The sequence below is a fragment of the Oryza glaberrima genome, chromosome 6 (assembly GCF_000147395.1).
Source record: "Oryza glaberrima chromosome 6, OglaRS2, whole genome shotgun sequence".
NCBI classification, from domain to species: domain Eukaryota; kingdom Viridiplantae; phylum Streptophyta; class Magnoliopsida; order Poales; family Poaceae; genus Oryza; species Oryza glaberrima.
In genome coordinates this window covers 8,920,394-8,934,455 of record NC_068331.1, presented here as the reverse complement: position 1 = coordinate 8,934,455, position 14,062 = coordinate 8,920,394, and the positions used below count along the sequence as shown (strand labels likewise).

The following is a 14,062-nucleotide window of genomic DNA, read 5'->3' as shown; positions in this document are numbered from 1 at the left end:
ACAATGTAATTCACGAGCATTCTGTTCGACCCATTAGAAATGACACACTTACCGGTGCCGATGGAGCTAATAAAGCGGCACTTCTCACCGGGAATGGGATGACAATTGGACGGTGGCGACAACATAAGTCCAGACGGGATGACTATGTGATAGCCGTGATGGCAACCCTTGACCCTGGTAATAGTATATCTAAGGCCTCCCTCCGAGCTCATTCTATTGTTCTCTCTCGACAACCAACATCGTGCCTCCCCCTCCACCTCTCAACCGCAACTGCCTGCCCCTTCAAACCCGGTCCGCTCGAGATCGTTGCCACCCGAGGGCTTGCCGCCCTTTGTCTATAGGGTGCTCTAGTCCGATGCCGTTGGGGATGGGAGAAGGCTATATTTGAGCTCTATAGGTTAAGGTTGTCTAGGTCATCTCCTAACTCACCGTCTTATTTAGCGGGCCAAACCATGCTGTCTATTCTCTTTCTCAGCGCCTCCTTCCTTGTCGGCTCAGTGGCCTTGTGGAGCTACCCTTACTCGACCTTGTTTGCCTCATTTTGATTTGGTGGACCTTAAGGTCGTCCGGATAAGACGTTCCCCAAGCTCCCGCCATCTCGAGCTTGGGGGTCGCCAGATCCAACCGCCTCGAGCTTAAAGCATGGCATGACAATGAAGACGATATGGTGATGGCAAGGTTCCCTCAAGTACGATGACAGGACCATGACGGCAGCGTGTAACCATACGAGCATGATGATGATGCGCGAGCATCTACTACGATGGTGTCATCGTGATAGCGGCGGCGGCGGCGGCGACGGCATTGAGCTGGACAGTGATGGGCAGCTAGCACGGCGATGGCAATTTTTTTCCCTTTTGATATCACCATTTCTACCTGTTTATAGATGTGTAAATCAGTAACGAGTGATAAATTATCACAAATGCGTCTCACTCCTAAGCGACCAATTGTCTATGATAGGTGATCCATTGGCACTGTTAAACTTTTTTCAACCGTCATATATGTCCTTATCTATGATAGTGATAAAAAAAAAGAGTACATGTATATATACATGCCAGAAAAAAGGGATAGGGGAGAGAAGTGCGAAGGGTAGGGCACCATTAATTTTTGAGATGGACTTGTGTGGTTCCTCTAGAAGACTTTCCATGTCAAAACCTTGTAAAACCAATTTGGGCCACTCATCAGAGATCCAACCGAGTAACCGGTCAAAACAAGAGATTTTTCATTAATTAGAACAAATTTGTCAGCACAGTATATGACATGTCAACAGCCCCCCCCCCCCCCCCCCCCCCCCCCCTCCCCCCTTTGTCTGAATCTTCACTGTCGCCATAGCTTTCTTTCGGACGTCTGAACTTGGTGCAACACACCTACCTACAAACAATACAACAACAGATTTGTCTCCCAGCGTACAGTATATCCATCGAGATGCCTGACCGGCAACAGGGACAGAGATTGCAACACGGTTGACAGTGCCAAGATGTGACCGAAGCCGAATTTTGCCTACGTCGCCCCGTCTTTTCCATGGAATTTTTTTAACCATAGGATTGGTGGACTAATAGGCCAGGTTTACCTACCCAGCCGTCCATTAATATTACCACCTTTTGTTTTGTCAAAAGGAGAAGAAAGACGAACGATAGAACCATCTGTCTCCAATAGTGTTCAATTCAAGTCCCAAGTCGTTGTAGCTAGCTAGCTAGGGAGTATATGTTTACACGAGGCAATTCGTAGAATTTTCTTTCAAGATGCCTCGGAAAGTTTTATGCTAGCTAATAGCTGTTGAAGTTATTAATTGCCTGTTGAATTGGGTGGATATGTGTACAAATGAAACTTGTGGCCTGCAGGCTAGAAGGGGAAAAATCACTGGAGAAACCTGCCTCTAATTTCCATGGAAATTATATATCATGCATGCATGGTAGGCGACAGACAAGCTAGTACAGAGATATGATAATACGCTGAATTTCTGAAGATTAATTAATCGGGAGGTACGACGACCTTCTAGTTCTACTCTTAAACAAGAACTAGCATCGTCAGCATGATCAGCAAACGATATATGATTAAATTAGTTACCACATGATCGTTTACTTCTGCCACACCACATATATAGACGCATCGATCGATCATATCCATCGTTGACACAGCAACAGTATAGTAGCGAGCGATTCAAACGTAGGTTTGTTCTTCAGACAGACGTACACCTCGTTTTAATTTGTTGCTTGTTTAATTAATCCGGGAACCCAAACCGGCCTCGCGTTTTGTTTATATTTTGATTTTGCGATTTGATTAATCCGGGAACCGGATGCGTAAACAGCAGACCACACTTACCTAATACCTAACAAGCTGATCGATCAATGGATCGACCGATCCACTAATATAATGACTAATTAAGCCGTATCTATCCATACCGTCGTGCTGACGATGCAATGGCCACTGCCATTGGAGTATATGTGTGTATCGTTCTCAATTCACGCATGCATGATCCAACCATTTCACCGGTAGTAATCACTCCCTCCGTCTCTAAATATTTAACGCCGTTATTTTTTTTAAATATATTTGACCGTTCGTCTTATTAAAAAAATTTAAGTAATTATTAATTCTTTTCCTATCATTTGATTTATTGTTAAATATACTTTTATGTATATTTATAGTTTTACATATTTTAAAAAAAATTTTAATAAGACGAACGGTTAAACATATTTAAAAAAGTCAACGGCGTTAAATATTTAAGGACAGAGGGAGTAATTAATTATCGCTGATCCATTATGTGGTTTTGATTGTTTGGTCGATCTGCTTTGTTGTTTATATATATATGGTCACCGCCAATAATTCGTTATATCTTACATTGTCTCCGTATGTATATGTGGACATGTGGTCTCCCTCAAGGCCACACCCACACGTCGTCATCTCTGCTTAATTATCAAGCTTCGGCCACACTCGAGCAAGCGCCGTACAGGGAGAGCAACTGCTATGATGGAGAGAGATGGCAACTTAAATGTCACAACTCACAAGTGCCTAGCTAGTGTTTGTTGAAATTGCATGTCTGCTCTTAATATTCGTAGGCTAGTTTTCTGAATAAGAGCAGGTACAATAACAGGCTATAAGCCAGCTGCAAACATATTTTAAGCAGATAAATAAGAAGAGAGGAGGACAGCGGGCTATAGATTTGTAGCCAACTGTAGCACGGACTCCAAGACACGGTGTGTGTATGACAGGTGGGACCAGATATTAATAGTGTAGTATATAATTATTGTATGAATGAGCTATTAGATTAGATATAGATGAATTAAAGTCAATAGTGGCTATACTATTAAACTTGCTCTAACTCTGCAATACCATGGATTCAACCCAACTTAGTATTAGAGTCAGAGTTCGTGAATTTAAATCATGTCGCCTTTATCAAGTTAAAACTTTTAGCTAGGTGAAATGACGACTCATCTGTGTCAACTTAAACTTTTTGGATGAACTGCGGAGTCAAGTTTAGACGGGGACATTTTATGTTGTGTTTAGAGTTGTCACTTCATCGTTTGAAAAATCAGTAATGAAATCGTTGGCTCATTTCATCTTTGACTTTTGTCGGAAGAACGCAAAGAGGTGGAGTGCTACGTGTAAATTACCATGAACTTGCACAATGGTGACCTACGTGTTATTAGGTGGCACCACATGAGTTCCAACCTAATATATAAAATCGTCTCCATATATAAGATTATTTATAGTGCTACTTTTCTTTTATTGGTTGGTTATGTAGTTACCAAATACTATTTGGTATTTTCTGTATTTTTTAGGCTAGTTATTTTTCTGTATTTGGTTAAACTTTTTTAAAAACTTTCAACATGTACGATATGATATTTTTTTTAAAAAAAAAGTTCTAATGATCTTGTAAATATTTAACTATAAAATCTAGTTTTTTTAAAAAAAACTAGCATGGTGGCCCACGCAGATTGCGTGGCTAGCATCATTATATTTTATCTTATATAATACAATTAATATATGTTTTCTTAATTTATTATGAAAATATATTAAAATGACAACATAATTTTAAATTTTGTACTAACTTTATGAAACTACTAATGTGTAATATTCATATTCTATTTTATATACGTGTTAGTAATTAATTATTTTTAATATCAAATTTTATTTATTTCTAAACTATATTCCTATATGGACTCTAGACTTGTCTTTCAATACTTCCTGTTTTTTAATTCAAAATTTTCGTTATCTATAAATTGCATTTTTTATAGACTCTAGGTTCTTTTTCAAATATTATTTATTTTTATTTCTAAATTTTTATTATTTCTAATTGTATTTCTATGTGGACTCTAAACTCATCTTTCAATATTCTTTAATTTTTAATTTCGAATTTCAGTTACTTCTAAATTGTATTCCTATATTGACTTTAGACTTTTCTTTCCATGTTTCTTTAATTTCAAATTTTAGTTATTTGTAAATATTATTTTTATACGGACTCTAAACTCTAGTTTTAATTTTATTATATTTATTCTGAATTTTAGTTAGTTTTAAATTTCTATATGGACTCTATACTCTACTTCTAATATTCCTTATTTTTAATTCCGAATTTTTATTATTTCTTAATTGTATTTCTATATGGACTCTATACTGTTCTTGTAATATTCTTTATTTTTTAATTATGAGTTTTAGTTATTTCTAAATTGTATTTCTATATGGACTCTAGTCTCCTCTCTAATATTCCTTATTATTTAATTTCGAACTTCAACTATTTCTAAATTGTATTTCTATATGGACTCTATTTTTCTTTTTTTCCGATTAATATGAGAATTTCTAGGCTGTAAGAGCGAACGTGGAGGTTTCTTTTTCTATTCCTTTAATAAGTTAATAGATATATAACGATGAAAAATTATCGATGTAAGTTGTATTTAAAGAGGACCACATCAACGACGAAGGTTTTACATGTTACTGCATGCCACTCAAATTGGGACGAAAGACTTAATTAGCGGCAGACATCAGCAGTTCACCAATGATGACTTCTACCAAGAAACGTCAATTTCCTTTTGAAGAATCAGATCCCATGTTCAGACCAGAAAAAAAAGCAGAAAAATAAGTAGCCGCAGCAGTGTAGAAGCAAAATGGAAGCATAGGAGAAATGAGAGATATTTAAATATTTTTCTGCTTTTAGATATACTTCCTCCGTTCCATTTTAAGCGTAGCCATGAGTTTTTCCATGCGTTTCCGTATCCAATTTTGATTGTCCGTCTTATTTGATTTTTTATTAGTATTTTTATTGCTATTAGATGATAAAATGTGAACAGTACTTTAGGCATGACTTATATTTTTATTTTTTTTCAAAAAAAATTAAATATGACTGACGCTTAAAGTTAGACATAAAAACTCATGGCTGCGCTTAAAATAGAACGGAGGGAGTAATATTTAATAATTTATTGTCTGGATTTATATATTATTAAAACACGAGAAGTTCACATATTGTAGATATATAATAAGTGATAAATTATTAAACGCCATATTAAAAGTAGTAAATTGTTAAATGCGCCCGAGAAAAGCAGCCTATCTTTTCTGGTAGTGATAGCCACAGCCGGTGATCCCACCCACGGCAGGAAACGCCTGCTTCCCAAAATGAGCAACCACCTATCAACTTGTCCCTGATACGGTTATCTTGCCAAATCATCTTTACGCCTCTGCTGCTATAATAAGTAGCCAGCAGTAGAAAGTCTCACTCTTGTGTAAAAAAAAAAAGAAGAAGAAGGATTTGGATACAACGATCCTTTGGATTGATTTGTGAGAGATTGCAACAGAATTGAGTTCTTGTGTCTCTTCTCTAGATCTCTCCTTTTTTCTCTCTCCCAGTAGGTGTGCTGTGTTTATCTGATTTGGATTTGTTAAATATGGTGATAAGTACAGAGTAGACAAGAAGATTTCAAGCAAGCAAACCAAGTGCTACAAGAGGATTAGTAGAGTAGTTCTTTGCAGGGAAAGGAATGTACTAGAAGGAAGTGAGAGCTTGCTTGGCTAATCTCTTGCTTCTGCCGCTTGTCCTCTCATCCGAGAGAAATCTTGCCAATTATTTATATCGGAGTAGTTTGCGTGGCAAAAACCAAATCAAATCTTTCTCCTCTGCGCTCTCGATTCGTCGCATGGGAGAGACAAAGTTGGCAAGTTGAGGGAGCGAGTTTGGCGGGAATGGATGTGGAGGGCAGCGGCGCGGCGGCGCGGAGGAAGGTGAGGCGGCGGCGGGGCGCCATTTTTTTTTCTTCTTTTCTCTTTTTGGTTGGATTCTTGGTTTGATGTTTGATGGGTGTTTGATGGTGGATTGCAAGGGGGGGTGGTGGTGGTGGCGGGAGGAGGCGGTGCTAGCGTACCAGAGCCTCGGGGTGGTGTACGGCGAGGTGGCGGCGGCGCCGCTGTACGTGTACAGGAGCGCGTTCGCCGGCGGCGACATCGAGCACTCGGCGGGGAACGAGGAGATCTACGGCGCCCTCTCGCTCGTGTTCTGGACGCTCACCCTCGTCCCGCTCGCCAAGTACGTCCTCCTCGTGCTCCGCGCCGACGACGCCGGCGAGGGCGGCACCTTCGCGCTCTACTCCCTCATCTGCCGCCGCGTCCGCGCCGGCCTCCTCCCCCCCTGCGCCGCCGGCGAGGAGCTCGACGCTGCGGGCGCCGCGGCGGCGCCCGTGTCGGCCGTGCGCGCCGCGCTGGAGCGGCACCGTGTCCTGCAGAGGCTGCTGCTGCTGCTCGCGCTGCTCGGGACGTGCATGGTCATCGGCGACGGCGTGCTCACCCCTGCTGTCTCCGGTCGAGCACTTCCCCCTACTCGTCTGGGATTTCAATTTTTTCAATTTGAGTGAATTTTGGCTATGCAAATGGCAAATTGCGTTGATTTTGGTATAATCTGATGTTCTATGTTACTCTCTTTTGCAGTGTTCTCAGCGGTTTCCGGGCTGGAGTTGTCCATGGACAAGGACCAACACAAATGTAGGTTCAATTGCTTCTTCAACTTCCATTTCGATATTGTGCAATGGCGATTGTTGAGTCTGATTGAATTGAAACTAAAAACTTGTTCATTTTTTTTTCTGAATACCTAGTTGATGATTAGTGTTTCTGATGCTGATTTTTGCAGATATATTGCTTCCAATAACATGCGTGATACTGGTGTGCTTATTCGCCTTGCAACACTACGGCACACACAGGGTTGGGTTTCTTTTCGCGCCTATTGTTTGCTTATGGCTTCTCTGCATCAGCATCATAGGGGTGTACAACATCATCCATTGGAACCCCCATGTGTATCAAGCCCTTTCACCATACTACATGTATAAATTTCTCCGAAAGACTCAAACAGGAGGTTGGATGTCGCTTGGTGGAATCCTTTTATGCGTAACCGGTAAGGAAACAAATTAGGATGTTTTACATCATTCAGTTCTGCCGTTTTGCATAAACGATGACATGCTGGATCTTTTGTGACAATTTTGATATTCTTAGGCTCTGAAGCTATGTATGCGGATCTTGGACATTTCACACAGAACTCAATAAAGGTATGACATGATCATTTTATAACATTGACCAGACCATAACATGATCATATCACATAATTTTTTTGACACTTGTCCTGTCATTTCTTTGCCACTAAGAGTGGAAAACTGAATTACGTTCTAACGGGTAGCAGGAATCGAACCCGCATCATTAGACTGAAATAGAAAAACACACCAATTTCATATTTCCTTACATATTGCATCAAAGGTAAAGTTGAAGAATGGATTTAAAACAGTTCTTTAAGAAATTCATATATAGAAAGTTTTTTTTTGTTTTGCTAAAATCACACCGTTTAGCAACTTGGGAAGCATTTTGTGTTAATCCATTCTTCCATTCCTTCAAAAAAAACATTAAAGAGCTTTGGAGTCTATATATAAATTAGATAGGTAATACAAGGAAAATAACAAATATTTTTGTTTTGACTCGGGATAGACAAAGCAGGTGAATTTAAAGTGAGGAAAATATTTTGAATATTGAACTATATATGGCGAATATTTATATGATGAACATCTATAAAATGTTTAAATAATGTGTAGTTCTGTTCAATATAAAGTATAAAGTACCCATCTTTCTTTTTATAAAAATCTTGCAAACAACATATAAATTTGTGCATGTATGGACTCACAGAAGATCCTCTAGAGTGGAGGGTGGGTGTAGAACACACCATCACCATCAACTACTACTTTATAAGAAGTAAATAAAAATCCTGACCACCCCTTTTTTTCTGCTATTGCCAACAGATGGCTTTCACACTATTGGTTTACCCAGCGCTTGTACTGGCCTATATGGGTCAAGCTGCTTACATTTCACGCCATCACAATTTTGAGGATGGCAGTCATATTGGATTCTACGTATCAGTGCCAGGTACTCTTTTTATTTGCCTACTTAATCCTCATGGACTAAAGTTTAGTTGGCATAGCCAAATTCTCCTTTGGTATTTACTTATGCAATAATCTCTTTCTAGAAAAAATCAGATGGCCTGTTCTGGGGATTGCAATTCTGGCATCTGTAGTTGGCAGCCAAGCAATTATCACTGGGACTTTCTCAATTATCAAGCAGTGTTCGTCCTTAAACTGCTTCCCTAGGGTGAAGATTGTGCATACATCCTCTACAGTGCATGGTCAGATATACATACCAGAGATCAATTGGATATTAATGATACTATGCCTTTCTGTAACTATAGGCTTCAGAGACACAAAGCACTTGACAAACGCACAAGGTAAAGGTCAACTTGTACAAGTATACGATTTTGTTATCTTAAAACAGGATACTTTCTTTTACCATATTATGTTTTCCCTGTATGTTTGTATGCAATTTGACATGTTTGACTGTTTTCTTCTTGGTTCAGGGCTTGCAGTTATAACTGTTATGCTCGTCACGACATGTTTGATGTCACTGGTTATTCTTCTTTGCTGGAACAAGAGCATTGTCTATGCTCTCAGCTTCCTTCTTTTCTTTGGTGCAATCGAAGTAATCTACTTCGCGGCTTCACTTGTGAAGTTTCACGAAGGGGCTTGGGTACCTGTCACTCTTTCCTTCATTTTCATGATGATGATGTGTGTGTGGCACTATGGAACTAAAAAGAAGTATGAGTTTGATGTGCAAAACAAGGTCTCCATAAGTTGGCTCTTGAATATTGGCCCTTCCTTGGGAATTGTTCGTGTACGAGGAATTGGTCTGATACACACAGAGCTTATGTCAGGGATTCCAGCCATTTTCTCCCACTTTGTGACCAACTTGCCTGCGTTTCATCAGGTAAATTATTGTAATTGTCTCATTATTATAATGTCAAAGCTAGGAGTATATTATTTTTATTTCCACCAAACAAATGTTGCAGAACAATCTTAATGAACCAGTACACGCATCTACCTGAATCCAATTTCCTACAATAATCAAAAAAATATTTTTTTTTCTTCAGGTTCTGGTGTTTCTATGCATTAAATCAGTATCCGTACCACACGTTCAGCCTGAGGAGCGATTTTTGGTTGGCCGCATTGGCCCAAAAAAGTATAGGATATACAGAGTGATTGTCCGGTATGGTTACCGTGATGTACAGAAGGATGATGTAGAGTTTGAGAAGGATCTAGTCAGCAGTATTGCAGAGTTCATCCGCTGTGCGGACTCTAACCAAAACGGTTTTATGGACGGCGCAAGCCATTCATGTGAGGGGCTATCTTTCATCAGTAAAGGCCTTCCACTTGAGGAGGAGGAAGGTGAGTTTGATGGATCAGATTCAACAGGATCATCTGCTCATAAGGAGATAAATCCAAACACGACGGCACCGAAGCCAAAGAGGGTGAGGTTTGCACTTCCAAAGGACACAAAGATAGACCGGGAGGTGCGCGACGAGCTGCAGGAGCTGATGGAGGCAAGGGAGGCAGGCATGTCCTTCATAACGGGCCGCTCCCATATGAAGGCGAAAAGCGGGTCTGGTCTGATAAAGCAGATTGTGATAAACTTCGGCTATGAGTTCTTGAGAAGGAACAGCCGGGGCCCTGCGTTCGCAGTAAACTTACCTCATGTTTCAACTGTAGAGGTTGGAATGATCTGCCTAGTATGATATGGTCCATCATCACATTTGGTTGTAGAAATGTAGAAATAGCCCATGTTCATATACCTTCATGTATATATATATATATATCCTGACAAAAGATGTAGATGATTGATGAATCAGGATACATTGGCCAGCAAGTGCAGAAAACACTGCACAGAAGAAGTGTGCATTGGTTTTCTGAGCAGTCTTGTGTTGAGCTGATCTTTCTATCGGCCTGTCGATCTGTTGCTATCGCAATTGCTGTGTATATATTGGTGATAGAGCTGTAGTAGTGGCAATTTTGTGCATGAGTTGGATCTTTATTGACTCTAGTCCATTGTGTTCATCACACTGTATCAGAATCTGAATAAGGTTGCGTGCTGAAATTGTTTGTTGGGCATCCTGAGAAGATTCGGAAAATTATCCGCTTGCCGCCATGAAAAAGATTTACCAAACTGAAAGTAATGCATGATAAGGTTCAAGAATATTTAGACACTGGAACTAGTCTCGTCTTCGCAATGGCTGAACTGGAGGTAATTAATTTACATTCTGCTAGTATTAAAGACAAAAGGGCTAAGGGAAATCATTTGTTTCAACCAAACATTCCCATTGTTGCTTTCCCAAAGCTATTGTGTCTTTTTAAGAATAAAACTACTACCTAACAAAATTTACTAATGGATAAAGTTGATTCTCTCTTCTTCTCTTTTAACCTTTATGCCACAGAGCATAACCAAAATTGCCGTTTTATTTGTAAACATTATGGCTTAACCTTTCGAGATGTAATTTTGTCCATAATTTTTTTATTAAAATACATATATAAAGTTATAAAAAATAATTTTCAAGACAAACCTACACATAAATCTTTATATTTTAATCTAAGTATTTCAAGGTTTACTGATAGCTAAAGTTTCTACAGTTTGAACGGAGAAAGTAAACAAATATATATATTTTTTATCAGAGGGGGTAAGTATTTCCATTTACCATTATCGGATTTGCTAAATCTTACAGATTCTGGTCCATCGGATATGTGCCAAGATTTGTGCTAGCTCCTTTTTCTCCAGCTTTGTCAAGCTTCCCCTCTGCTCAGGCATCAGCGATACCCTAACTTCAGCAAAGGACCTACATATCAGGGTTTAGGGTTGAGATTAGGTAAGGGAGTTTTTTTTTACACATATTAGGTAAGAGAGTTGGGGAAGGGGGAAGAGAGGATTTCCCCTAGCTTAAAAAGGGATGGCCATGATAACAGTCACTAACAATCAGACTATCAATAGGCAGAATCAGCAGCAAAGACGTTAGATGTAAAGTGGTTAGGAGACAAGGACGGTGGAGGCATCTCCAACGGCGATGAGAGAGAAGACAGGCACAACAATACCTTACCATCCGACTTTGGAGAAGGAACAAGAGAGAGGAGGACAGCTAACGGAGCCTCGATAACAAGGTACGGGGGTGGCGCGGTGGGCAGAGAAGACCGTAACATGGGTTAAGGAAGAGGCATGTGGCTTAGCAGAGTGTTGCTACTCACAAGAGGAATGAGAGAGGAGAGGGAAGAAAAGTAGAGGTGGTGCTGTAGCTATACACAATCTTGGCATATGATCTGGACTATCTAAAAGTGATTGAGACGAGGGAGTTTTCTTAAAAATGTTACATGGACATTCCCTACATTTATTAACTTTCTAGTTTTTAGGGCGTTCACAGTGTACTGAGGTGGTGTTCTGCCCCAACCATGCATCCACGTAGAAGATTCCTCACCAGATGCATGCGTGGTATTCCCAACTCAAGACCGCGGAGCCAAAATAAGTCACGCGTCTTTGTCAGAAGTTGCAGGTGTGGGGCGAGGCGCTGGTGGAGCAGCGCATTTAGAGAGGAAGTAGCCCCATGCAACGGCCCCACATCCCGTGCGAAGCGGCGGCCGCCAGCGAGGCCATCACCCTGAGCAGGTGCGTTGCCCCCAAAGTGGTGTTGCTCGCCAGATCCAGCGAACCCAAGGCCGGATCTGGCGAGCTCGACGGGGCAGCGGCGGCGACCTAGGGAGGAGAAGGAAGTTGATGGTGGTGGCATAGGGAGAAGAAGGGAAGATGGCGGCGGCGGAGGAAGTCAGGAAGAGGAAGCGACAGATTTGATGAGCTAACCTCGTTGTCTTCGCTGCTTCGCGCCGCCGAGGACCACAGCAGCGGCAGCTCGACGAAGAGGGCCACGTCGTCCCCAGTTCGTGCCCTGCTGAGCTCCCGCTACGCCATCCCCCGCTCACACGCCGGCGAGCTCTTGCCACGCCACCCCCCACTTGGGCTGCACCACTGGCGCCATCGCTGCTTCAGCCGCGCTGCCGCCTCGCTTCTTCTCCACCAGGGAAAAGGCGCTGAGAGAGGAGGGGAGGGGGAAGAAAAGTGAAGGAGAGATAGTGAATCCCACAAGTGACCCGGAAATCCTGTTTGGCGATCGATTGCCCTGGGGATGGATCAGCGATCGATCCCCTCCCCCTCCCTCCCTCCACCCCTCGACCTGGTTTCCTTTTTTGGCACCGTATTACTTTCCTGTTTTACTAAATTTATACACCTAAAGTTTATATACCTCAAGTTTACACATCTAAAGTTTACAGACCAAAAGTTTATAAGTCAAAAGTTTATATATCCGATTCAAATTTGAATTTGAATTCAAATATTTTTTTATATATAGTATTTCTATACATCTAAAGTTTATAGACCTAAAGTTTATGGACCTAAAGTTTATGGATCTAAAGTTTATAAGTCAAAAGTTTATATACCTGTTTCAAATTTGAATTTGAATTATATCTGATTCAAATTTGAATTTGAATTCAAATATTATATATATATAGTATTTCTATACATCTAAAGTTTATACACCTAAAGTTTATAGATCCAAAGTTTATAAGTCAAAAGTTTACATACCCGATTCAAATTTGAATTTGAATTATATCCGATTCAAATTTGAATTTGAATTATATCCGATTCAAATTTGAATTTGAATTCAAATATTTTCTATATATAGTATTTCTATACATCTAAAGTTTATACACCTAAAGTTTATAGACCCAAAGTTTATAAGTCAAAAGTTTACATACCCGATTCAAATTTGAATTTGAATTCATATTTTTTTTATATATAGTATTTCTATACATAAATTTTTTCTAACTTTTGTTTTTTTAAAAAAATTGTGTGGTGTACTGTAGTAGAAATAGAAAGAGAAGGGGAGGAGGAAGGGGGAGAAGAGGGAGGAGTATAGGGGGAGGCGGGGCAAACCAATCGCTGGGCGATCGCCCTGGCGATCAATCGCCCATTAGCCTCCTCCTAAGTGACCTGCACTATGGAGCATGTAGCAAATACAATTCTTAGTTTATGTGGCATGTGAGGACAGGTAAAAATAAGTGGTGTGCTGCTATTGCCCTTAATAGCATCCACATCGGCTTTGCATGAAATATTCCAATTTATACATTTCCCCTTTTACTTTCCATTTGATGGGCTTATTGATTGCAAGTCCAATCCACATTAGTTCCTTCTTCCATTGGGCCCAAAAACAAAAGAAGAGCAAAAACTGGTGATGTTTAAGATTAGGAATCTCCGGTTTGCGACGCTCTGTGAATTGGCTCGATGTGATGCGATGCGATGCTTGGCGCCTTTTTTTCCGGGCCTTTTGTCTGGTCCGGTATTATCCTGTCTAAGCTTACCCCTATGGGAGTAGTTCTTTTCTGTGTGATCTCATATTCTTCTGATCTGATCTCTCTCTCTCCACCGTGCTCCTATGATTGCATATCTATGGTCCTCAAAAAGAGAATAGGAAACACTATGAGATTGACCATTAGATTCTTCTCGAGTGTATTTTGCAAAGCAGGGTGAACAGAGTTCCTCTTCTCGGCTTTCTCCGTCCTAAAATATAACAGCTTTGAATATTTAACATTTGTTCTAAATTATAATAATTTTTTCGCATATATTTTCTTCTAAACCAATAACAACCTTCACACATTTAATTCTATATATTTTCTTAATAGTAATACTTGTGTTT

At 40.3% G+C, this 14,062-nt stretch overlaps 1 protein-coding gene across 1 annotated transcript; it reads left to right on the top strand.

The window, feature by feature from the left end:
• Nucleotides 1-5,680: 5,680 nt before the first annotated feature.
• On the top strand, nt 5,681-10,242 carry LOC127777572 (potassium transporter 24). Its single transcript, XM_052304176.1, has 9 exons — nt 5,681-6,204; nt 6,303-6,777; nt 6,904-6,957; nt 7,103-7,363; nt 7,462-7,514; nt 8,253-8,376; nt 8,477-8,731; nt 8,861-9,267; nt 9,431-10,242. The coding sequence occupies exons 1-9, from the start codon at nt 6,166-6,168 to the stop codon at nt 10,070-10,072; spliced, it is 2,310 nt and encodes a 769-aa protein (XP_052160136.1). The 5' UTR covers nt 5,681-6,165; the 3' UTR covers nt 10,073-10,242.
• The last annotated feature ends 3,820 nt before the right edge of the window (nt 10,243-14,062 follow it).